The sequence below is a fragment of the Penicillium concentricum genome, assembly GCF_028827145.1.
Source record: "Penicillium concentricum strain IBT 3081 chromosome Unknown utg000003l_segment0_segment0, whole genome shotgun sequence".
In the NCBI taxonomy this organism is placed as follows: domain Eukaryota; kingdom Fungi; phylum Ascomycota; class Eurotiomycetes; order Eurotiales; family Aspergillaceae; genus Penicillium; species Penicillium concentricum.
In genome coordinates this window covers 1869654-1894463 of record NW_026622756.1, presented here as the reverse complement: position 1 = coordinate 1894463, position 24810 = coordinate 1869654, and the positions used below count along the sequence as shown (strand labels likewise).

The 24810-nt window shown below is 49.9% G+C and overlaps 6 protein-coding genes across 6 annotated transcripts; 2 read left to right on the top strand and 4 right to left on the bottom strand.

The window, feature by feature from the left end:
* Nucleotides 1–3238: 3238 nt before the first annotated feature.
* N7517_008548 (Zn(II)2Cys6 transcription factor domain-containing protein) lies at nucleotides 3239–4423 on the bottom strand (the record flags this gene model as incomplete). The annotated part of the gene is made up of 3 exons (XM_056726278.1): nucleotides 3239–4019; nucleotides 4086–4183; nucleotides 4232–4423. The coding sequence occupies 3 exons, from the start codon at nucleotides 4421–4423 to the stop codon at nucleotides 3239–3241; spliced, it is 1071 nt and encodes a 356-aa protein (XP_056577129.1).
* A 1710-nt stretch (nucleotides 4424–6133) lies between these two features.
* N7517_008547 (D-arabinono-1,4-lactone oxidase) lies at nucleotides 6134–7870 on the bottom strand (the record flags this gene model as incomplete). The annotated part of the gene is made up of 1 exon (XM_056726277.1): nucleotides 6134–7870. One exon carries the CDS (start codon nucleotides 7868–7870, stop codon nucleotides 6134–6136), a length of 1737 nt encoding a protein of 578 aa, XP_056577128.1.
* Nucleotides 7871–8252: 382 nt separating this feature from the next.
* On the bottom strand, nucleotides 8253–14154 carry N7517_008546 (putative gelsolin repeat protein; the record flags this gene model as incomplete). The annotated part of the gene is made up of 4 exons (XM_056726276.1): nucleotides 8253–8508; nucleotides 8560–10256; nucleotides 10337–13908; nucleotides 13998–14154. 4 exons carry the CDS (start codon nucleotides 14152–14154, stop codon nucleotides 8253–8255), a joined length of 5682 nt encoding a protein of 1893 aa, XP_056577127.1.
* Nucleotides 14155–14897: 743 nt separating this feature from the next.
* On the bottom strand, nucleotides 14898–15696 carry N7517_008545 (uncharacterized protein; the record flags this gene model as incomplete). Its single annotated transcript, XM_056726275.1, has 6 exons — nucleotides 14898–15029; nucleotides 15077–15157; nucleotides 15221–15366; nucleotides 15414–15430; nucleotides 15480–15590; nucleotides 15638–15696. 6 exons carry the CDS (start codon nucleotides 15694–15696, stop codon nucleotides 14898–14900), a joined length of 546 nt encoding a protein of 181 aa, XP_056577126.1.
* Nucleotides 15697–16797: 1101 nt separating this feature from the next.
* On the top strand, nucleotides 16798–18621 carry N7517_008544 (uncharacterized protein; the record flags this gene model as incomplete). The annotated part of the gene is made up of 2 exons (XM_056726274.1): nucleotides 16798–18443; nucleotides 18492–18621. 2 exons carry the CDS (start codon nucleotides 16798–16800, stop codon nucleotides 18619–18621), a joined length of 1776 nt encoding a protein of 591 aa, XP_056577125.1.
* Nucleotides 18622–19361: 740 nt separating this feature from the next.
* N7517_008543 (Transcription factor) lies at nucleotides 19362–24720 on the top strand (the record flags this gene model as incomplete). Its single annotated transcript, XM_056726273.1, has 6 exons — nucleotides 19362–21122; nucleotides 21175–21859; nucleotides 22358–22839; nucleotides 22896–22977; nucleotides 23026–23812; nucleotides 23868–24720. The coding sequence occupies 6 exons, from the start codon at nucleotides 19362–19364 to the stop codon at nucleotides 24718–24720; spliced, it is 4650 nt and encodes a 1549-aa protein (XP_056577124.1).
* Between the last annotated feature and the right edge of the window lie 90 nt (nucleotides 24721–24810).

Here is a 24810-nt window from a genome sequence, read left to right as displayed (position 1 = left end):
TCTTTCTGTGGCAGCTACCGAGCTGTTTGCCCGTTTGAAAAATTTCCGGGGCAATCACTTGCTGGATAGTTGAACAGAAAGTAGCTCTCTGTGCGGGGATGAAAGTACATAGCTCATTCAAGCGAAAGCTCAGACTCTGTTATGAGACACACAGTATGGATGCCCCAGATTATAGTCTTGGCCCGTGGGTTCCAAGGTTTGATCCCTGGGCACCCGGGCACGTTGTATGGATCATTGGAAGAGAACGGATTTGGTCCTGGTGCCAAGATATTGAGCCGGTCGCCTCGTGTTTGATAGACATCGGAGTCTGGGGCTTATCCAATGACAGTAATACTGGGTCCGATGTTGCCAAGTATTACTGCATATAGCAGCTGCAAGCGCATGATTGCCAAGCTTCGGGGCATTGCGGAATATTCCAAGCTTTGGCATTTTCGCATCTTATCAATACATGGGAAGCTTATCTTGTCACGCGAGCAAAAACTAGGGTACTTCCTTGAGCTGAATATCCTGACTAAACAATTAGACGGCATCAAAGCGCTCTCGTGGAAGTGGCACAACTCCGCTGCAGGGAAAAGCTGGCAACCCTTGGCGCCAAGGGTTGGCGCCAATCTCTTGGCAATCAGGCGGAAGAGGCGGGGGTTAAAAATACGAACTCGTTACCCTTCTGGGCAATGGGCTAGATCATTCTGACTCTCGCGATGCAGTTATTGATCAACAGTTGTTTTAATATTGGTTTAAAATAAGGTCTGGATCATGTATTTAGCCAATCATCCACAGGAGTAACATGAGCAGATTTCTAGAATGCGCCACTTACCACATGTCTAAGATGTCGGACCTAGTTTATGATATACTTGGCACCAGATGGGGCATTAGAGAGGGCATTAGAGAGGGTATATTTTTGCTTTGTGATATCAAAACTGTAGACTATGATGATACATACCTAACTACCTTGAATGATACTTTCCTATCTTGTCGAATTAAAACTCATATCATGGGGTAGTAATTGGCATGCTGATTCAATTATCCCTTTTGTGGAGAAACAAACTAATGAGTCGGATCTCAAATTTTATGTTCGCTTGGATTATTATTCCTCTTCGGGAAATCGACACTCTTCTTGCGAGTCACCGCAGTTTCATTACTATGCAGTATTTCTGAATGTTAGTTGGTGACTACTATATCCAACATAGCAACACTTTGAAATAGCATAGTCTCGGTAACCTGTTCAAAATTCGGTTCACAGAACTCTTTCGAGAAATTGTTCGGCAAGAAGAGAGAGCGAGAGAAAAGTATCAAGATGACTTTAAGCAAAGCCACCCACCCCCACTTCCCCCAGGGGAAGGGGCCGCCCCCTGGGGCCGGCCCATTGTATTTAGCCCCAGGCACCCATCGGAAGGGATCTGCTCAAACTTATAATCCGTCCTTCCAAGCCTTTGTCACGACTACCTACTCTAGTTCCAATAGGCGCAAAGTCCAGCATTATTATGTCTCACTCCCATCCTATTAGTATCCCATCAAACTCCGAAGGAACAGTGATGAGAGAAACGTCTCCAAGGGTTATAGAGAGCCATACCTACTAGGCCCGAAGAGTCCCCACAACACTATGGTTCAGCTAAACCAAAAGGTCCTTCGGGTGCTTCCAATCTACCAACAGAAGCCAAGACAAAGTCTTCTAACTGGAGTCGCTCATGGGCCTGGGAAATCGGAGCTTCAATCATAAGCCTAGTCTACATCGCCCTTTTGATTGGCTTCCTGGCCTATTTGGATGGAACTCCTTACGCTCGTTGGCAATACTCCATTTCACCTAAACCATCTCCATCATTATCACTATCGGGAAAGCAGTGGTACTCGTAACAGTCTCTGCTTGACTGAGTCAGTTGAAATGGGATCGATATCAGGTTTCCACTCGACTTTACAATATGCAAGCGAGTCGTGGCTCACGGGGCTCGCTAGAGCTGCTCTTGTCCATCGCACCCAGCCTGGCAACTATCGAAGCAATCCCCACCATCATGTCGGCTGCTGTCGATCCGTTCGCACATACATGTAGATGAGAATTACAAAATCTCCAAAATATAAATATGTAACATATTTCCAAGAAAGGGTAGGGAAATCGCATACATTCAGCCTGGTACGTATGCAAACGTAATTCCCTGTCCTATATCACACATCCCCAGATGTATACATAGCTCATCTACATCTACATCACCATAGATCCCAGTACCGCCAAAAAAGTACCTACAGGGTACACAAACAACCCTAGCAACCACCAAAGTGCATGTCCTCAAGTCCCACAAACAACCCACCCCCCAGTCAGCCCCAGTCAGCCCTCAACCCGAACAGGCAAGACGACACACGCACTTGCTATACATGCTACGATCTACGATCTACGATCCGATCCGATCTGATCTGCACACTCATAACCCTTTCCAGACCTCTCTTTCTTTCCTGGGTTGATGCCGGATGCATCTGTGTCAGGTCACGCATGTATCGTACCACTGTATGACCTGGTGCGAGATCTAGATCTGGTGTGAGGTAGTCGGGTTTTTCTTGTGTTATCTTTTGTAGGTCAGCTGTGATGGTTATCGTGTACAGAATACTTTGGTTTGTTATTGGTGTTGGTGAAATATATCCCTGATTGCGAAATATGACTGACCTTGTCAAGTAGAATATGTATCCATGGGATTTATCTGAAGGTATGATATGTAATATAATGTTAAATCTGTAGCGCATTGTAAGTAACCCAATTCTATACAAAATCACGGTCTACCCAAAACTAACGCTAGGAAAATAGAAAGCAAGGTATAAGAAACTAGTACCTAAATTAATAGGGTGATACTCTTTCAAACTAGATACTAGTATCGAAAGGAAATCGAAATCCAAGATCAATAATGACGTACCAAAGAAAGACCTGGCTGAACCCGAGAAGTAAATGAAAACCGGTCAAGAAGGATTAGGGCTCAATGTGCCAGACATCTTCCAATCTTATAATCCTGCGTAGATGTCGCCATGCTCCGGTGGCGGTATTCAAATTCAGAAGTGGGGGGTATAGAAAGAATAGCGGAAAAAGAAAGTCGAAGAAGATAAGTCATAATGACTTGATGAGAAAAGAAGGCAAAATGGGAAGAAATATAAATGAGAAGTGAAATGAAAAAAAGCTGCTCAACAGCTTATACCAAAACCCCAAACCGAAAAGACCATATATCTCCCAAAAACGAGAAACAATTCCCATCATATACCAAATTCACCCCGAAGGAAAATTCCAACCGGGTGTAAACCCAGGATAAAACGACGAGTCCTGCTGGAAATGGAACTCACCCATCATCTCCGCAGAAATATTCTCCGCAAGCTGATGGGGATGCGTATGAGACTCTCCCATGAGACCGGACGGTAGCCTCGCCAACACGGGCTTCACGTCCTGCTGTGGCGTGCCGGGATCACAGCATCCATCCAGAACATACGGGAACGGCGGCTCGTGGTGCGCATGTTGGGGATGATGCGGTAGTCCGGAAGATGTAGGCATATCAGCATGGGGCGGGATATCAGGACCCATATCCGATGCGCTCATGGAGGACCGTTGCTGCAGCGCCATTAGATCGTGGTACCCTGCGTCTGGGTAGCTGTAGCTTGTCTGATGAACGGGCTGGAGATCCCATTGCCAGTTTGCTGTTGTGCGATTGGGGACTGATATGGGTGTCTGGACTGGTGGACGGGATATAGTTGGGGATGGTTCTGGTGGTGTTGTTGGTTCTGGGGAAGGTTCTGCTGTGACGCTGCATTCGGTGGAAGTTGATAGCAGTCGTAGGTAGCGCAGATCCTCCGAGTCTTCGTCTGGCTCGTCTGCATTTTCTTCGGCTTGTTTGATTAGACCTAGACGGTCGAGGATTGCGTGTGTTAGGGGGTGTCCATCTGGGGCTTCTGCGAGGGGATCGCCTGGGAAGCCTTCATTGTTGATGCAGAATTTGTATAGTTTCTGAAGGGCTTTTACGACGAGTGAATGGTGAGATTCGAGCATTTCAACGAATCTGTGTGTGACATGTCTATGAGCTTTTGAGGATATGTGTGGTTTGAGATTCTGGACATGGACTCACCCTCGAGAATATACTTTGGTCTGAGTGGCCTTTCTTTCACGGAATAGACATGGGTGGTTGTATACCGAGCAGCGGTTGCAAGGCTGTTTCCCATCACACTGGGATGGTTTAGTCACATTGTAATCCTCATGCTATATTTGACATACCTTGGTCTTCTTCACGCGACAACGATCACAGGCTTTCAACACATGTTTACGCTTCACTCGGAAGACGCGCTGATCGCGCTTGTCTTCGCTAGTCCGGGCCCGATGCTCCAGTTCCGACAATGAAGTCACAGCCGCAAAGTCGTCAATGCTATGCGGGAAGCCCTTGGGGCGAAGCTTTGGCTGCCACGACATGGTTGATTGTATCATATTGAAAACTCCACTAGAAATCAAGCAAGGGAGGTATTTCAATGCAAAAGGAGGAAGAAGGAAGAGAGAGAGAGAGAGAGATTTAGGGAGAGAAAGCTGTAAAAAAAAAAAAGAAAAATAGATAAAAAAAAGAAAGAAAGGAATCGAGCAGGTGGGGATGATAATAATTTCAGCCGCCAGGGCGGTTGATATCAAAGTCCCCGCAGAGCCCTCTGTGACGTGGAGAGGTTAGGATGAGGGTGACATGTGGCCCCAGGCGTAGAGACACTTAGGCGACTGTTTAGGTACCTAGAGATCAGTACAATGACACGGTCCGAGCCGTGAGGGTAGATCACCGTCATTGGGCAGAAAGGGACCAAAGCCAACGTTGTCACACGATTTTCCCCTCTGCACGTCAGAACCCTCCACACGTGCCTGGAGATTGGAAAAGGTCAACTCCGAAGAATCTGTGAGATGTCCAATCATTGAAAGAGGTCAATGCGAGATAAAAATAAGTGAACATCCTTGTTAGCTGCACCGAAACGTGGTACAACGTGATATGCCAGTAACTGTCAGGTGTTTTGGAAAAGAATTGAGAGATTTTATGAAGTGTTTTTGGTTAAGGGTATTATTTGGATATTAGGGATGTCTTCTACTCTTCTATTCTTCTACTCTTCTATTCTTCTACTCTTCTATTCTTCTACTCTTCTATTCTTCTACTCTATTCTTATTAGAACATTCCTAACTCTTATAATTTATATGATATTATACTTCATATTATACCCTGGTACTGCCTGCATTCTCGCACAGGCATCAGATCTCTAGCCCTAATCCGAACAGTTATCTATAGATCTTTGCATTGATTTTCTACATACGATGTGTGGCAGTGTGTACACACATATGTGTATATCACACCTACGCTCAGCTCCTGCAATATCATATGTGTCACTGACGTACACTTGACTGTACATTTTTCCTTTCCCCCCATCCTTCATATCCTCTAAACAGACGAATCCTGAATCCCGGGTTTGCCACCGAGTCTAGACCGAATGCACCGAACATGAATATAAACCTGTACATGGACTTCAAGGTCTCTCAGCTGCGAGACAGGGAACAGGGAATGAGAACAGAGACACAGTGTGATTCTTTCTCCCCGATTCCACAAAGATATGAATTCCATGTAAATTGGCCGTACATGGATTATCGAATATTGATTGCTGGATGCATATTTCTCAAAAGCAAAGAAAACAGACAGAGATCGCCATATTGAAAGGGCTTACGAGCACCTGCATCCAATATGCAGTTTACTCGTTCACCGACAGATTCCAATTTCAAGTAGAGACCACGAGGCCATCAGATTTCTTTGCCTTGGCAAATGGAAAATGGAAAAAGCAAAAAGGGGAAAAGCAGGGGAAAATGCAATATGTCATATCAAAGGGAATCTACTAGATCTATGTGAATTGGGAGAGAATTCGAAGCCCGAACATCCTCGGATGTCAGATTTGCCCAATGTACAAAAGTAACCCTAAATTGCTTAGGGGAAACGAAAACGAAACACGAAAGTGATGCGGGAATCAAATTAGCTCTTAGAGCCAATAATAAAAAAAACCCCAACACAGCCCTAGAGTAGACCAGTCACCGACAGATCAGCAGATGCAAAAAAGCAACGGAAGAATCAGGATTCTCGCAAAACATTGTTTGCTTTCGCCTGATTTCTCACCCCGGTCCATCGGGGAGCAAGATGCTCGCTTCACCCCTGGCAAGCAAATCAAAGCTTTCCTCGCTGGTCGTCGTGCTAGGAGAGTGATCTGGCGGTAACGGGTACGCGCTCTTCTCCATATCCAACGTATCAAACGAGTGTTGAGCCTGAACCTGAGCCTGCCATCGACGATCCCCTACCCATTCAACCCCATCCCCAACGCCACTCAAGTCCACCCTGCGACGTTCCTGCTCGCGCTCTAGGAGGGGCAGCTTTTCGTCGGGTGTTTCGCTTCCCTGCGTGATTTCCAGGGGCAGGTGGCGCAGATGCCATTCGCCCACGAACATCCCGTCCGGGTCGACTTCTGAACGCACTTTCATCCACGATTCCATGTCGGAGCCGTACGAGATGCCCAGCTCGTTCGGGCTTAATGTGTTGAAGTTCTTCGCCCAGTGCGGCTTCGCGCCCATCTCCCGCATCAGCCATTCAAAGGCTTCGTAGTAGCGTTCTCTGCACGGCGGGTCGCGGAGGTATGGACGATAAAGTGTTGCGTTGAGGTAGAGCGTCGGGCCGTCGGGACACGTGGGGTCCAGGAATGGGCGGGGTTTGGTGTTTAGCGAAGTATCGGAGACTCGCACTTCGACCGGACAGTGTACATACAGACCCTTGGGTGAGAAGGGGATGCGCGCTGTCTCAGTGTCGCCATTCAACCAGGCCGAAAGCCGACCGATAGTCTCGGGTCCCTTTTCCAGCGGGAGAGCCCATTCATTAACAAACTGCGAATAAAGACAGTTCATCAATAATCCCGAGCGCGCAGGCTCAACGGCCTCGGTGATAGTCGAACCAGCGCGGAAGCCGTACTGCATACCAAAGACGAACCATTCGACCCAGGGCAGGATGCGCGGGAAGTATGAAGACAGCGCGAGGAGATTATGGTAGATGTGGTAGCCCAGGGAGTCACCGTAGAAACTTTTCGGGGGAGCGCGCAGCGGGAGATCTGTCTTATCAGCGCGCCAGACAATAGCGCTTTTCTCATATGGCATCCACCAAACGCGGATGAACTCATGTGAAGTCCACAGACCGGTGGACCATTCGTCCAGCACGCGAGATAGGGAATAGCGTTCCTGGCGCCAGGCGATATTGAAGGTGTGCGTCGCCTTGAACGTGACTTCGACGACGATTCCGAGCGCCCCGAGCGATACCAGGCCCGCGCGGAACAGGTCCGGGTTATTTGTCGGGCTGCAGCGGACTAGCTGGCCATTGGAGAGGACCAGGCCTAGCGAGTCGATGCATTCCGATACCAGGCCGTGGCGTAGAGAACTGCCATGGGTGCCAGTGGCGATGACGCCTGCTATGGACTGGCTGTCGATGCTGCCCAGGTTTTCAAGTGTCAGACCATGTTTTTCCAGTTGTGCGCCCAGATCCCTTAATCGGATGCCTGCTTCGACGGTTACGGAGCCGGTTGACGGGTCAACGTGGAGGATGCGATTGAAGTCGTCGAGGTTGACGAGCCAGGATGAGGTGCAGGTTAAATCGGAGGGTGAGTGGCCGCTACCGACTGTTACGATGCGACGGCGACAGCGACGGGCGAGTGTTACCAGTTGTTGGATTTCTGGAATGGTTTGTGGGCGGATGTACAACTCTGGGCGGGAGAAGAATGTCTTGGCCCATGTATGATGTAGATGATCGGTCGAGGAGCGGAACGGTACCGCGGGCTCGAGCTTCGAGAGCTCACGAAGAATGGAAGGGTCCATGGCTCTTATTTACATCGGGGAGAGTGAAAAGGGAGAGATATTTAACGCCAATCAAAGGATGGCGACATTCGGATGATTTTTTTTTTATCTCCGTCTCCGTTCCCGTAATCTTCTAGTATACTACCCTAAATTACCCTAAATGTCTAGGTAAATGATTCATATGATTTTATAAATAAAAGCCTAGGTAAAATGTATGAAACTTGAATTGAATGCCTAAATACACCATCAAATGCGAAATCCACTCTACATCCCCAGATGCTCCAGTTCCCTCTATGGCAATATGGCACAAGTACATTGGACTCCGAAATGCTCTGCACAAAAAAATATGCACAAATTCAAAGCAGAAGCCCTTTAAAAAAAAACAGATACAAGAAAACACATCTCACTCATTCTCCTCCGGAGATCGAATCGCCTCAATAACAACATCGAGAGAGAACACGAAAGGCGCATGCTGACTGCGCGGGTTCCATTTTCGGAATGCGCTCTGGCAACGGTCGGAGACGCCGCCGAGGGCGACGTAACTTTTGGGGATGAATGGTCGGTCCTGAAGGGAGGTGGCGAGGATACCGTATTCGTGCGCGAAGACCACTGCCGAGGCGAACTCGGCAGCCTTCTGTGAGGCCTGATCACCGATAATACTGTGGAAATTAGTCTCAGTCGAGGGGAGGACGTTTTGATTGGGTACTTACACGTAGATCTCAAAGAAGGTGTCCAGAACGTAAACGTCTTTGTCAGTGATGTCTCGGTAGCAGAAGGGCTCGATTTCCTGAATGCAATCGTTGGCCTTGACCACTGGTGAGCCTGAGCCTGGACGGCGGAGATTCCAGAACCGAGTTGGCTGGCTCGGTTCGTGGTCGAGTCGGAGGAGTCGCGTGCGGAAGTGGTTGTACTTCGGCTTGAGCTGCCAGTGAGCTTGGCACATCTGCGGCGCGGCCTCCCTGGGGCCTGCGAAAATATCAAAGAAATCCTCGGGCTCTTCACCCTCGGTGACTTCTTCAAACTCGCCGGTCAAACCTAGGTCCATGCCGATAAGTCGGGCTGCACCGGTTTCTTCAGGGCCACTGCCTTTGCCCTTCCATAGGTAGAGCTTGCCAAAGGGGGCTGAGACAACGTAAGGGAAACCAGAGCAAAGATTGCGCAGTGAGTAATCCACCTCGTCGAAGGTCATCTCGCCCAAGTGTTTTCGGCCACAAAGCATGTAGAGAGCCGAGGAATTATGGCGAGAGCTGGATCCCCGACGCGTGATCATAATGCCGCCGAGCGCTTGGATGAACCGTTTGGGCTCATTGCCTTGTCGAATGACTTGCAACTTGGAGCTATTCTCACGAGCGACTTTGCGCGCGAACGGTTGTTCATCCTCCACCGAGGATTCGGGGACATCGTCTCCACGCCAGAGGTATACTTCCGAAGTGCTGCTTCGTCCGGTCTCAAATATGTGCACACAGAGATACATGCTGCCTTGGTATAAGATGTACTCCTGGTGGGAAGGAAGCTCCTGGCGCCTCCCATCACCGGTGAGCTCCCAGATCTGGAGCTTCACGGTTCTGATCTTTACATCGTCCGGTTTACGCATCAGCATCAGCTGCGGATCAATGTCCATCCTGTTTCGAGCGTTGGGGAATGTCTTGAAGAAGCCCGCAATAACCTCGCGTGCCTCACTAGCTTGCGCAACCAGTGATGGGGCAGACATCTTTCTTGAAAGTCTGCGCGGATCAGTGGGCTTGTGAAGCATCACATTACCGTCTTTAGGGGGCACTGGCGGGGAGGGATGGCTCATGGGCCGTGAGACGGAACTGCGTGCTGACTCGACGGTAACACCGACCGGGGGGATGCTCTTCTGCTGACTCATACGTGAATCCATCTGGTTCTCATTGTGACTCGTTCGGAGAGGGGATGGTGACGAGGACGCAAACCGGTTTTGCTGGCCCCATTGTGGCGTCGGTGTTACAGGCAAGGGAGAGGTGGGCGAATCGGACTTCGGTGGGACGGGTGGTGCGCTTGATGGACTCACCTCTCCAGGGCTTACGGGGTCCCTGGGTGTCGCCTCAAGATTGGGGGAGGGGAAAATGTTGAAGTCCGTTGTTAGGGAACGGGTCTGAAGTGCTTGCGGGAATCCGCTTTGAGGCGTATCGCGTTCGGGGGTGTCCTGGGGAGGAGTGGTCACCTCCGGAAGTTGCTCGGTGACTGGGCTGTCTGAACGGGAGTCTTTGATGTCAGGAACTGGGTCTTCATCAGGCTGCGACAGGTGCTCCGAATCGATCTCCAAGGATTCAACAGGGATTATGGGAGATTGTGACGGAGTGGCTTCAGAGGATGAAATTGCACCAACCTCCATAGTATCATCCCGAGGGGATGGGGTCGAGACATCAATTGTCTGGGGGGTCGTCTTTTAGGACCTCTAGCACGACCCTTTGTGGCGTGCGTGAGAGGCGCAGCTGGCGAAGCAGGTTCACTCTGCGCTGTGACAGGGGTCGGTAGCTGCTTCTTCAGTCCGTCACCGGCAGGCACGCCACGAGAAAGCAGGCCAGCTAGCGCAGGGTTGATTCGACCTGCCAATTTGCTTTTAGGTGCCGGACTTGGAGTCGCGGTAGCCTCTGCGACAGGCGCCGGTGGCCATTGACGAACTGGGCGGAGTGTCTTGACTGAGGGCTCCTGCATCTTCACTACGCTGGGTGCGAATGGTGCCACGACTTCGCGGGTTTCCTTCTGGTTCGCAGAAGATACCGCCTTGGGAGTTTGCTTGTAGTCGCATGCGGCCGGGATTGCCTCCTCTGGCTCATCAATGGGATCATCATCAGGGAAGGGTGATAATGGCTGCGATTCTTGAGATGCTCGCGAGGAACTAGTATCTTTCAAGGGCCAGCCCTGCTCATCATTGGCAGGCAATGGCGACAATGGTTGTTGTTCCTGGGAAACTCGCGATGGACTGACGCCTTTGAAAGATGAACTCGGGGAGGACAATGCTGGTCTGTCCTGTGAAAGTCGAGAACCCAAGCCTTTAGCGGGAGACATCATATCGTCCACAGGTAGTTGTTGTTCTTGGGAAACCCGCGATGAACTGACGCCTTTAAAAGATGAACTCGGGGACGACAATGCTGGTCTATCCTGTGAAAGACGAGAACTCAAGCTTTTAGCAGGCGACATTGGCTCATCCACAAGTGGTTGATGCTGTTCTTGAGAGACGCGCGATGGACTGACGCCTTTGAAAGATGAACTCGGGGACGACAATGCTGGTCTGTCCTGTGAAAGTCGAGAACTCAAGCTTTTAGCGGGCGACATCGGCTCATCGACAAGTGGTTGCTTGATGCTATTTGCCCGGGTCATATTCTGTCGCATGGCAATTGCTTCTGGTACGATCTCAGACGATTTTGGCGCATCCTGCTCTCCAGCGGTATTCCGTCTGATGGAGCCTCCGCCGGCTTTCATTTCGTCTTTGCGTAAGACAAGACTCTTCCTAAATTCATCGACTCGCTCAGTTTTCTTTGGTCCGCCGGTGTTGTTCAAAGCAGCTTTGCCTCGTAGGATATTGCCCTTGAGCTCGTCAGGGGCAACATAGTTGCGAGTTTCAGTCTTTTTGAGGCGCCCAAATACATTTTTAAACTCTGGTTCTTTGTTGTCCCCGTTATCTTTGACGACTTCGCGTTTCCGTAAGTTTGCTCGGAAATCTACCACAGGAGATTGTGGCTTGGCCTTGGGTGAAATGGGCCCACGCGAGGAGGTAGAGACGGAAAAGTTTGGTTTGGGGCTCAACGAGTCGGGAGGGGCCCTGCGAGTGGGAGTAGATTGAGGCTCGTTGATGACTTCGGACTCTTCAGATGCCGGTGGTTCTTGCGATTCATTCTCCACTTCAGCGGGAGAGGCAGCTTTAGGTTCCTCCACCGGTGCGCCACCTGATAGGGCATTGAGGGCCTCTTCAACAGGTGTTGGAGAAGCTGGGATTTCCTCTTTTGTTTGTTTGGCGTCAGGGCTACCGAGAACCAACGGAGATACTGGCGCGATCTCCTTCAATTTGGTTTCGGGGGTTCCAGGGATCGAGGGACTAGAAATGCTGGGTCTCTTGAATGAGAACTCTGGAGATTCAGGAACGGTCTCCTTGGCAAGGCTTCCAGAAACTGAGGGACCAGAGACACTGGGCCTCTTGAGTGGGAATTCCACCGGAGGCTCCGTCACCGAGTTCCTGTGGAGTGATGAGCCCGAGACACTTGGCTTTTTGAAAGGGAATCCCGAGGGAGACTCGGGTGTTTCTTTGAGTTTGCCTTCAGGACTTCCGCTGACTGACCCTCCAGAGGTACCAGGCCTCTTGAAAGGGAATTCTGAGGGAGGCTCCGTAACAGAGTTCCTGTGGAGTGATGAACCCGAGACGCTTGGCTTTTTGAAGGGGAATCCAGATGGAGACTCAGGAATTGCCTCCTTCACAGGGCTGGCAGGAAGCGAGGGACCAGAGATGCCAGTCCTCTTGAAAGGGAATCCCGATGGAGACTCAGGAACAGCATCCTTGGTAGGGCTTGTCGGAAGCGATGGACCAGAGGTACCAACTTTCTTCAGAGGGAATCCTAATGGAGATTCGGGAACACCATCTTTAATAGGACTTGTAGGAAGTGATGGACCAGAGCCAGGTAGTTTGGTTTGAGTTCCTGGTGGGGGTGTTCGCATCAAACCGAGAGGAGTGACTTCCTTGAAATTATTGGCTCGTCCCAAATCCACGCTACCTCGCGACTGTCGATCTTTGGCCCAGTTGGGCTGCGACGGAGGTCTGGATGTTTGTCGTGGTAGTTCTGGTCGATTGAGGGCACTTTCCAGCCAAGAAGCCTTGTTGGGGCTCCAACGTCTGGGATCCATGGTTTTCGAGACAAACGAACTTTCACTCCCGTCTGCGGTAGCAGAGCTAGCAGAACGCGAGTGAGTAGGTCGGAATGATTTTCCTGGGCTATCAAAATTCACACTGTCTCTATCGTTTGCAGGTGTGGTTGGTCGTTCAGTTGTTTCGGTGTATGCCTCACTGTGGCTGGAGCCTGGTCGCAGGAGAGTTGAAGGTTCACGCGCAACTCGCCCAAGAGTTGGAGGGGTTTCACTCAAATTTGGACCTGCCACACTGCTGCGATTTGACACAATAGAATTTGACCGCCCAAGTCCCTGAGGAATTTGTGCACTCCACCTTTTTGACACACTATCTGATCTTCTCATCATAGCACTCTGAACAAAGCCTCCCAGACCCTTGGTGGGTGAGGTCGACCGGCTTCGCTCGGGTGACATCCGCCGCTGGGTTGGAGACGGCACAGATTCCTCAAAGGAATCATTCTGTCGAGGCTCGAGCTTCGGAGTCTCTGTCAGGTGCACTGGCGACCCTAGCCCGGCTGAAACCGATGATACCGAGAAGCGATGGCTCATGTTGCTATCGCGAGACCCGGTTCTTGGAGGCGACGATGACCTCTCTTCTACTGCCTCAAGTTTATCTAGTTCAGTACTTGATTCTTCCACTTCCGGCTCTTGGTGCCCCGCGCCCACATCTGTGTGGCTATCTGTTTGTTCCTCCTTCCCACTGTATGCTAACTCCCCAGCCCCGCGATCCGGTGATGGAGGGAGCACAGGAGCGTCCTTCGAGGGCCGCGGGAACCCAAATTGGAGGCGAGATAGTGTATTCTCATCCGACGCCGTAGACAAATTTCTCAAGTGGCTTGCGCGAGTTGGGGAGCGAGTTGGGGATGCCGAGGGTGACATGCCGAAATCTCGTGAGGACGGGCGTTGTTGCCATGACAAAGTCCCCGCGCGGCTGCGGGACAAGGGGGGTCGTGTCCGCGAGGGAGAATCCATTCCGAGATCTGGGACCGATCCGCGCCGCTTGTCAGAAACCTCCGTGTCTTGACTCGAATCCACGGCGCTGGAGGTCGGAGGCTCAGGTCCTGGTGTTTGCGGGGTTTGCGGTGTTGGCTCGAGGTGCTCCGGGGGGTCGATAGATCGGGGGCTGGTAGACGATGTGCTCAGTCGCGCGACATTAAGGGTGGATGAATCGTCGGTAAGGGCCAGTGATCGTGCACGCTCTGTTTTTTGAGTCATCCGGATATCAGCACACTGTGCAGCAAATGTTGTGACTGCGGACATTGCCTGCATCAAGGGGAAGAGTGCGTACCAGCTCTCCGGGCTTGCCTTTCTTTCCGCCCCTGCATAATCTCCTCCTCCAGTTTCTTGGTGCGCTCGTCATCTTCCTTGTCGCGACGCTCGCCTAGTTCCCGGATGCGCTGAAGGAAATCATTGACATCCTCGGAACTCTCGTTAGGAACAGTCATGGTCTGGACTTGGGGCGTTCATGCACGCCTCCTTGAATGAGACAAATGAGGGAAGAGAGAGAAGAAGAGTTGTGTTCTCCGCCCTGTTTAAATTAAATCGGGACTTGTGATGATCAACAAATTCATTGGCTCACACACCTCACCTTTTTTTTTTCTTAAATCATTTTAATCTATTTCTATTTCTATTTCTATTTCTATTTACTATACTTATTTTCTCTCTATAATATTATATATATAGATACATTTATACCAAACTTGATGTTTGTTTACTGTGGAGTTCAGCTCTTTCCGCCCCGCAGTTTGCCTCTCGTTCCATGGCCTTTCTTTCGGGGGGTTTTCTGGCTTTCCCTGGTTTTTCCTGGTTTTTCCTGGTTTTCAGGGGCTCGGCTATATGAATTCAGAGGATCATATTTATTTTCGTGGGTGGATATATCAGTTGTGCCTTGCATGCAGTGTAGATGAAAACTCTTAACTCTTTGTCAATCTCTACCTATCGGATGTAAGCAGCCTTCCTTTGCAATTTTGAACTTTTACGAGATAGCCCATTAGAACATGTAAACAATATTAGAGAGGGTATGCATAAAAAATGTACGGCATGGATGGTTTTTTTGGAAGCGAAGTTTTAAACCGGACTGCACGTTGGTTTATATATATCATAGCTTTATTGGAAGGACAAGTTGATCAATCGGAAATTTAAAATATAAGCATATCAAGAAGGCCGATTTCCCCCGAGAGTTAAAGGTTTAGTAAAGGAACAAGCGGTCCTTGGCATCTTGTACCACCCATTCTAGACCTTCATTCAGATTCACGCCCGTCATTGCACTGCATGGCAAGATAGTCCACTTGTGTGTTTTGATTGAATCCAAGTCAAGACGCTGCAGAAACATTAGCCACATACAAACAATTCCAGATTTAGACCTACTTCTCGAACTTCCTGCTCGCTCATGCAATGTTCCACGTCTGTCTTATTCAAAAATACTAGCAGACTAGCTCCCGTAAGACGCTGGTGGAATGGGTTTAGTTGACGTTCTCAAGTTTTACAGACGGGTGGGGACGTCATCCGTACCTCTTCGAGAAGCAGACCCGACAGCTCCTGTCGACAATCATCAACCCGGAGTCGATCGGTGGCATCGACAACCCAGACTAATGTGTCGGTCTTTTCAAAATAGTTTTTCCAGTAGGATCGAAGTGTTTTTTGTCCTCCAACATCCCCTAGTGCTGTCAGTACGGTGGAGTCCCAGAGATCCCGGTGGGCTCACAGATGTTGAGTTTGTATCTGCGCCGAGTTAGCAAAGCTCGAGGTATTAACAAGTATGGAAAATTACCCCATAAAATCAATTGTCTTGATGATAAATCCTAAAGTTGGGCTGACCGTCGTGACATCCTCTTTCATAATTCGCTTGACGATGGTCGTCTTCCCGGCATTATCAAGACCCCTGCAATCATTAGTATCTCGGTCTGAACGACTGCTCGGTGGCCATACAGCATCAGTATACGCATTTCTTTGTCCTTTAAGCGGGCTTTTCGCAGTATGGACAACATGGTTGCAAAAAATATCCTGCTTGAAGTTTTTGGGGAGGGAGATGGAAAAGGAAAAATGCTGTCAGGCTCAAGACGGGGGTTGACCATGTCTATCGATCGTCCGATATTATATTTCTCCCCATTACTACAACATAACTTTCTGTTCAAATATGCCTATGTGAATCTCTTGCTAGTGTATTTTCCCCTATATTTTGATAGCTTGAATTTCCAAAACTGTATCAAACTCCAGGGCACGGCACTAGTAGCAAGTTATATACTCCGTATCCAATATAAGTTTACGATCCCTGGAATTTAAGGCTTTAGATCATTTTATCTGAACATAAACATTTAGATATATATACTGTAAGCCATAGACCGTAGCTCGTGCTGTCGCGTTGAAATTTTGTATCATTTGTATCAACTTCATCTAGATCTTCCAAGGTCTATTCAGATATCAGCTCTTGCGGTTGCGAAGTAACTTGAAGTCTTATTAGAAACGCTAGTTTTTTTGGATGAGAGGAAACAGCAGAGATACGATCGGATAGCAGGAAGTTGTGAAGGTTAGCTGAAGTTCGACTTTGACAGGACGTTCGAGGTTTCTTACCGTTTATGGTCCTCTCTCTTCCTCTTCCTCTCCCTTTTCCTTTGCCCCTCTCTCCATACCATCCTCTATTTCACTCTCTTCCTCCCTTCCATCATCACTTCTCTCTTTCATAATCTCGGTCGTTTTTTTTCTTTCTCACTCAACGTGTCACGTCCCGCGACACAGAACGTGCTCTACAGTCCAGTCTCCTCAGTGCACTACACCGCATCCAATCATTCAGGTACGCTTGTCAACATTTATATGCACCCTTTGAGCAACAAACACAAAGCCCCCCACCCCCGCCCCCCAAGTGATACATTTGTGGAACAGGCACAATTGCAAGCTCTACCCCAAGTGGGTTCCCAGGTCTTCCCAACTGGTTTCTCAGTCACCATAATCACATGCTAGCGAAGAAAAGCAAGGGAGATCCAGAACAGACCAAAGAAGCATTATGTCAGTGATGTTCGAGCATCCCAGCTGACATGAAAATATCTACTAGAACCTCACATTTTATTCCGCGTGATCCAAGTCATATCAAAATGGCAGAAGAAGTCGAACTGTCTGTGCCATTCTGTGGCAGGGATGATATCCACCAAAAGCCACCCAAGAATTCCGACAAGGCAAAATCGACAGTGCTCCCAACTAACTCTAGTTCAGCCATGCTTCGTATTTTCGAATCCATGGACGAGATGGAACGAAACAAGCTGATACAGAGCATTGAGGATCTGAGCTGGACACAAACTTGGGATTTGACCAAACAGTTTGACAAACAGAGGAGAAAGAACAAGCCCGTACAGCAGCCTCTGTTTGGCATGGAAAACGAGAGTCACTCTTGCCCTGAGATGCTTCCCGCAGCGAGGGATGGACCTGGAGTTGATAAGAGCAGCAAGGTTTATCATTTGCTCGCAAAGGCCAGAATTGTCGAAGGCGTTGAGGAACCTGAGCCATGGGCAACGTCTGACCCACCTGACTTTATTCCTGACAATGCATACGAAGATATCGAGAAGACAGCCAAAGGGTCCAACAATGTGCTGTCTCGGGCCCATTGGAATGCCCAGCACAAGATTCAAGCCAAGGCATATGGAGAATCTTACCAGATCTTCCCGAGAATCGAAGACGGCATCCTCACGTTCACATCGGAATCCCACAGCGCTATCTACGAATCCGAGCAATCTCTTCTTAACGATTGCACTTTAGACTTCCAGGAAGAATATGATCACTGGCACAAACTCAAGCACAGAATTTCATCTTTTGATCTTCCCAACGCCGTTGTTAGAAACCAATTTCGCAGCTGGTGGGATCAGCTTCCTGCAGGACGCCAAGTCGACATCTACCATGCTGCCTTCTTTGACGGAACCGCGATGCCCGATGGACAGTCTTCTATGTTTCTGCCTGACATCAAGCATATCCCCGCCCCGAGGGACATGAAAGACGAGGAGACACGCCTGCATTGGCACGAGACGTCAGAGGGCTACGTGTACAACCTGGGAAAGGTCAACAAAAGACGAAAGAAGAAGGAACAGCAACAACAAGAGCACCTGCGTCGCACCGCGGCTTACCGTGCTTGGCTAGAATTACCACCAGATTCAAAAGTTGTCCCACCTGGCGTCTATCTACGTCCCGCGGAACAGTGTGACGCTTCTTCTATCCTTGGAATCATGAATTGGTATGCACGAAACTCAGCTTTGAGCAGCGGAACCCGATCTATGGAGGCAAAGGGCTTCGAGGAGCTGCTTCAATTTTGCCGAGACAACCACTTCCCCTTCGTCGTCGCTGCCCGACGTCCACCGGAGCCCTTGTGCCGCAACCAGATCGATCCTGTGGTTGGCTATGCTTATGTCGAATTCCATCGGCATGGCAAGAGCGCTGACATGCATATGGGTGAGCTGCATGTCTTCATCCGAGAGGGTAACAAGAATCAACACATTGGACGGGCACTTATTGACATGGTACTCTCTTGCTTTGATGTGAACCCCGGAAAAAACACCGATTATGAGTTTGATCAAACTGGCACAGTGCAGTATGGACCGGGCTATGGCCGCCACCTCACAACACTGGTTTGTGCCATTGCAGCATCCCAGGAGACCCAGGAGGAGCATGCTTGGATCAAGAAGTGGTTGCAGAAGGACTTTGGCTTCGAGGACAAGTGCGTATTCGAGAATGGAAGAGTGAAGAGTGGCAAGAGGTAGGGCTTGTCTTTTCTTTTCACTTTCTCACTGACACATATTCCTAGTTTTGACCTTCGTTACATGGCTCGTCGCATCCGGGCCCCACGTGTGAGCGACGGGGCTGAGAACCGATCTCAGGCTCGAGCTAAGCCCCAGGAAAATGGTACACGGCCTGCCACACTCAACTACCTCTGATGAGCCCGCGAATGAATGATGTGGGGACTATGAACGGGGAGCATATTCGGAAAATCGAGAAAACAACGGTCTGGAAGAAAACAAAAAACGAAAAGAACAAAAAAAGTTGAAAACAAAATGAGACTGATGCGACAGACAAATGGTCTATATCCAGCATGTTATATCCTGGATGTCTCACCCAAAAGAAAAGTTGATATGTTGAAGGGCATACGGGGGATATTGAGCAGATGAGAAGTGCCTACCTAGATAGGTATTTGATTGAAAATGTATGACTATGTTAATTCTTTCTTAATTGTAGAGTAGAATAAATACTTGGCCGCTTACGCAGCCTTGTGATGTATCATTAGTGGTCTTTCCAGTGGTCTTCTCAGATATTCTGTTCAGATGTCTGTTTTTTGAGATATTTCCTTTAAAGGTAGGTAGGTGGCAGAGAGAAAGAAGAGGCTTTGACTTTTCCATCTATAACCTGGGATGAATATAGAGCGTGGGATATTGAAGGAATTCCGTAGAGCTAGTTAACTAGTTATTTAGCGGGCTCGAAGCGGATTGATTATGTCATCTGAAATTTTCTTGTCACCGCCCGGGGAACTTTTTTTTGCATGTTGATCCATTTCTTCTCGGCGAGATTGAGTTGCTTGCACAGTGTTCGGGGGTCTTGAATTTTCTATTGAGACTGTTCGAGCGAGTGTGGAAGATATCCAGCTACCAAATATACACTGGAAATTGCGCCAGCCTTCAAAATGGCTCCTCAATCGGCGAAGCGGAGTTCCGCCAAAGACGATGATTTCGTGTTCACGCTCTCCGACGACGAGATCGAAACCCGTTTCGAGGAAGAAGATGACGATAACGAGATGCAGGACGATACCGCGCCAGCAGCAGACAACAAAAAGCGCAAGCGCGAAGTCGAAGGCGTCAAGCCCAAGAACAAGAAACAGAAGCAGCAAGAAAAGCAGCAATTGAAAAACGCCAAGAAGAACAAGAAGAACGCCGCGCCCGAACCCGAACCCGAGTCGGAAGAGGAGGAGGACGATGATGCTGCTGCAGCGGACGCAACAGAAGACGACGGCGTCTTAGACCCCGAGTTCGAGTTCGATGTCGGCGGTGTCGCGAACCAAGGTGTCACTGAAGGCTTCGATGGCTGGGGTATTAATGACAACGAGAAGAAGCGCTCCGGCGACAAGAAGGCTGTTGATATTGATGATATCATTGAGCGGAGGCAGGCCAAAAAGGATGAGGCTGCTGCTAGGAAGCAGAAGAAGAACCCCGTCCAGAAGGAAGAGAGCGTCAGCGCATCTGAAGACGAGGCTGCATCAGGCGACGAAATGCCCGTTGACTTCGAGGACGATGAGCTCATGGCCGAGGACGCCTTCGGCATGGGCGCAGACGGCGAGGAGGAGAGTGATGCCGAGGGCCCCGAGCCTGGCTCTGGGGATGAAGGCGAGGAGGACGATGAGGATAAAGATGAGGATTCCGATGACGATGCTGCATCTGACAACGACTCTGTCGCCACACCCGTTGGTCACCCCGATGACAGGGCCTCAGACGTGGAGTCTGATGTAGAGAGCGAGGTGGATGAGGAGGAAGCAGAGAAGCGCAAAGCATTCTTTGCCCCCGAAGAAAAGGTCGACACCAAGGCCAGCATGGCCAAGATGACGTTCCAAGAATTCAATCTTTCCCGCCCCATCCTTCGCGGTCTCGCCGCAGTTGGATTCACAGACCCGACTCCTATCCAACGCAAGGCGATTCCCGTTGCTCTGTTGGGCAAGGATATCGTCGGTAGTGCCGTGACTGGTTCCGGAAAGACCGCTGCCTTCATTGTTCCTATCCTCGAGCGTCTTCTCTTCCGTCCCCGCAAGGTCCCTACAAGTCGTGTTGTGGTTCTGATGCCCACTCGTGAGTTGGCTGTTCAGTGTTACAATGTTTCCGTCAAACTGGCTACATTCACAGACGTCACATTCTGTCAATTGGTTGGTGGTTTCAGTCTTCGCGAGCAAGAGAACGTGCTCAAGAAGCGCCCCGATGTCATCATCGCTACACCCGGTCGTTTCATTGATCACATGCGCAACTCGCCCAGTTTCACAGTCGATACCCTTGAGATTCTAGTTCTTGATGAGGCTGATCGTATGCTTGAGGACGGTTTCGCTGATGAGTTGAACGAGATTCTCACCACGATTCCCAAATCTCGCCAGACTATGCTGTTCTCTGCGACCATGACAGACTCAATCGACAAGCTTATTCGTGTCGGTATGAACCGCCCAATGCGCTTGATGGTTGATGCCAAGAAAAACACTGTCTCCACCCTTATCCAAGAGTTCGTGCGTCTCCGTCCCGGACGGGAGGACAAGCGTCTCGGTTACCTCCTCTACCTGTGCAAAGAAGCCTACAACAAGCGTGTTATTATCTTCTTCCGACAGAAGAAGGAAGCTCACCGCGTTCGTATCATTTTCGGCCTATTGGGCTTGAAGGCAGCAGAGCTACACGGTAGTCTGAGCCAAGAACAGGTATGTTCAATCAATCCGTGTTTTATATGTACAGCACTAACTTCCTATACAGCGTATCAAATCCGTCGAAAACTTCCGAGATGGCAAGGTTGCCTTCCTTCTCGCCACCGACGTTGCGTCTCGTGGTCTGGATATCAAGGGTGTCGAGACCGTCATTAACTACGAGGCACCCCAGAGCCACGAGATCTACCTGCATCGTGTTGGACGTACAGCCCGTGCCGGCCGCTCCGGTCGTGCATGCACGATTGCCGCCGAGCCCGACCGCAAGGTCGTCAAGCTTGCCGTCCGCGCCGGAAAGGCCCAAGGCGCCAAGATCGTCAGTCGTGTGGTCGAGCAATCCGTTGCCGACAGCTGGGCGCAAAAGGCCGAGGATATGGCTGACGAGATTGCTGAGATCCTGCAAGAGGAGAAGACCGAGAAGCAGTTCTCTCAAGCCGAGATGCAGTTCACCAAGGGTGAGAACCTCATGAAGCACGGAAACGAGATCATGTCTCGGCCGAAGCGGACGTGGTTCGAGACTGAAAAGGACAAGAAGGTTTCTCGCAAGCTGGGTAATGTCGAGTTGAACGGTCCCAATACCAAGAAGAGCAATGTCAAGCTCAGCAACAAGGACAAGAAGCGTCTTGATGATGCACAGATGAGACACGATGGTAATATCGGGTGGAAGAAGGGCAAGGGTGATGCGGATTCTGCTAAGGATCCCAAGAAGGCCAAGACTAAGGGCAAGGGCAAGTCGGGTTTCAAGAAAGGAAACAAATAAGGGAATGTATACAATTGAATACCATGCAAATAGCAAGCACATCTAATTGCCTTTTACTTTTTCTTTCACCTATATCCTATATCCTATAGAACATATAATCTATGTGGATATAGATTCACTCCAAATCTCCAAATCTCCAACCAATGAGCTCCAACCTCTGCCCTACTCCAACTCGACCTCGAGCTAATTCGACGTCAATACTATCTCATTTCTCAAAAGGCCTAATCCCCGTGGGGCCAAAAAACTTCTCTCCTATTTTTATCTTTTCCTCTTTGTATTTTAATATTTTGGGGGTATATCTCCACAACCTTGCAAAGGTACTGGAATGGCGGAGCCTCCCAAGACTCTCCCCCGGAAGAGTGCCTTCTCATGTGAGGCCTGTCGCAAACGCAAGGTGACCGCGGATCCCTCTCGGACGAAGGCCGAGTACCCCGAGATTTTCGAGCTAATGCTCGCCAGGTTAAATGTAACGGAGCTAGTCCGTCGTGTTCGCGATGCGCCGCGCGCAGCGAGCAGTGTGTGTATAGCTTGTGGGTCGATCCCCCTCTTTATTCTATTCCGTCACTGACACATCGTTCTCCAAGAGCACCGACGTTATCGTACACGAAACAGCTGGAGGCTAGGGTTGCGCAGTTGGAGGAAGCTTTGAAGCGCGGAGAGGGGGAAGAGACGCGGAAGACGAGATCGCCCTCATCGGCTGAGTCCAACTCGAGCGGAACGAAGATAAAGATCGATCCCGATGCCGAAGACCTCAGTCGAGCATTTGATGGCCTTAATGTGGAAAATGACGGTCGCGTCTCATTTCATGGGCCGACTAGTTTGTTCCAGCTGCCTGGTGGGGTAGTGAACGAAGCCGCGTCGACTTCGCATTACGCGCAGGAATTGGAGGGTCGCAAAGAGCGGCTTGTTAATAGCGCATGGCGGGAAAGGGCTTTCGAGCAGATGGCTGCTATGCCGGTATGCGTCCTGGATTGGATTGTTTGAGGGATGTGGATGCTGATATAGTCCTGCAGGAGCCTTTCCAATATCTTCTCGATTCGCATTGGTGCTGGATCCAGCCGCTGTGGAATTTCGTCTACCGTCCTGCATTTACACGTCTGTTCGATCTTGCTATTTCGGATATATGACACTAACCTCTAATAGGTGATATGAAAATTAATGGGGCTTATTATTCCGACGTCTTATTAAATGCCATTCTTTCTCACTCGGTACGCTGGTGCAAATCGGAGCCTCAGGTTGGCCCGCTTCTGGACTCCTATGACGGCGGTGCACAATTCTCCCATCGCGCATTGAATGGGGTATTCGACTCTCTCAAAGTTGGTTATGCAGGCATCCCTACCATTCAGACATTACTTCTTCTCAGTGCCCAGGAATGCGGCCGTGGAAATCGGACGCAGGCTTGGCTATACAGTGGCATGGCGTTTCGACTGTTGGACGACTTGGGTATATCTATCGACAGCCGGAAATATTCAGGATCCGCTCAACTGAGTGATGAGGATATTGAAATACGGAACCGTCTATTCTGGAGTTGTTATTTCTGGGATAAGGTGGTTTCATTGTACTTTGGCCGAGCGCCGACGATGCAGCACTCTCGCGTTAGCCCGCCACGCATGATTCTCGATGACACCGCTGAGATCGAAATTTGGACACCTCATGGGGTGAGCTTCACTGATGGTGCTCACTATCCGCCGACACAGGCGCATTCGACGTCATGTTTCATGAAGATGTGCGGTCTGGCGGAAGTCTTGAACCAGATTCTGATCCACATATACGACCCAATCCGCAGAAGCACGGACTCGGAGTTCTTTGATTGTGTTCAGGAGCAGGCCAAGAATCTGAGTGACTGGTGGGATGAGCTACCGGACTACTTGAAATTGACGGCGGTAGACCTTCCTCCATACTCACCACCAAGTCATATCGTGATTTTGAAGTATGTGCTCAATGTTGCGTACCCTGTAACACAGTGCTAACTCAACTCTTTCTAGTTGTTTATACCATACTATCAACATCCTTCTCCATCGACCAATTCTCTGCTCTCGAGAGCTGCTCAAAGCCCGCCCCGAGGCATACGACTCGACCCATCTTGTACAATGCATGGCATCAGCAACATCAATCCTATCTCTCTTCGATCTATACCGCCGTACATTCGGCGACAGCCACGTCGTCCTTTCTCTAGCATACAGCATCTACACAGCAGCATCGATTTTCCTACTGGAGATCCAAGCCCTGAAATACGCCGCACCGGGAACACTAGACAAACTCAAGTTCTGCATTTTCGCTCTCGAGAGAGTCAAAGCCGCCAACCCCGTTATCACAACAGCACTCAGCCTCATCTCCCTGGAGCTCCAAAAACTCCAAATCAACATCCGCGGACCGATGCCCCTACCTATTCCCGAAACTGAACAGGAACACCACCCTCAGCATCACCAATCCCCACCCCAACCCCATCCTCATCTCCACAACCCTCAGCACAGCCAGGACCCCTCAATAGGCAGCAACCCATCCCGCCACGTCTCCCCAGGCCTGCATCACCACCAACCACAAGCATCGATAGCCACGCAAGTCCAAACCACCGGCCCTGAAAACCCGCCCCTCATGGGACCATACAATACCTTCCAGCACCCAGGGGCAGGGTTCAACATCCCGCACCCGGGTGAAATGCCCCAGATGCCGCCTACGCACTTGCTGGGCGGGATGCCAAACGCCGTCATGACGATGGATGACCCCGGTTCCTACGAAATCACGCCGGAGGTATATGAGGCATTCTCGTATGCGCAGCCGATTACGACGAATATGACGCCTGTCTTTGAGCAGGGGTGGGGTGGACCTTCTCAATGATCTTGTATAGCGTTACTCATGCGATGGTTCGGTTGTTTTTTCGTCTTTTGCCCACCGACTTAGTTTTGTTTCCATGATTCCCAACTCCAT